The 478-nt window shown below is 59.0% G+C and overlaps 1 protein-coding gene across 1 annotated transcript; it reads left to right on the top strand.

Moving 5' to 3' along the window:
* The first annotated feature begins 11 nt into the window (after positions 1-11).
* LOC109508693 (bile salt-activated lipase-like) lies at positions 12-472 on the top strand. Its single transcript, XM_019858696.1, has 2 exons — positions 12-190; positions 279-472. Exons 1-2 carry the CDS (start codon positions 109-111, stop codon positions 467-469), a joined length of 273 nt encoding a protein of 90 aa, XP_019714255.1. The 5' UTR covers positions 12-108; the 3' UTR covers positions 470-472.
* The last annotated feature ends 6 nt before the right edge of the window (positions 473-478 follow it).

The following is a 478-nucleotide window of genomic DNA, read 5'->3' as shown; positions in this document are numbered from 1 at the left end:
TTTGTCATCCTCTCACACACTTCCTGTTGACTGACATCATTCCGTCACACTTCCTGTTTGCTGCAGATCGCCCGTAAGATCGGCTGTTACCGGAGCGACGAGGACGTGATGTTGACGTGTCTCAAGATGTCGGACCCGGTGGGCCTCACCATGGCGGGAAAAATTGACATCCTGCAATTAATGGGCAAAGGTGGGAATGGGTGTGGCTTGCGGCAAAGGGGGCGGGGTCCACGTGCTCCCCTTGCGTCATAGCCCCGCTCTTCCGCGCTCTCTTGCAGGCGTGGTCATGGACCTCCTGGAACTCGCCCCCGTGGTGGACGGCGACTTCGTGCCCGATGAGCCCGCTCGACTTTTTCACAACGCCGCCGAGGTCGACTACATGGCCGGCATCAGCTCCATGGACGGGCACATCTTTGCGGGCGTGGACGTGCCCTCCATCAACAAGAAGAAGGCAAACACCACTGTGTGAGGATCGCAC

This window comes from Hippocampus comes, unplaced genomic scaffold (assembly GCF_001891065.2).
Source record: "Hippocampus comes isolate QL1 unplaced genomic scaffold, H_comes_QL1_v1.1 C16497644, whole genome shotgun sequence".
NCBI classification, from domain to species: Eukaryota; Metazoa; Chordata; class Actinopteri; order Syngnathiformes; family Syngnathidae; genus Hippocampus; species Hippocampus comes.
This window is presented reverse-complemented; position numbering and strand designations above follow the sequence as displayed.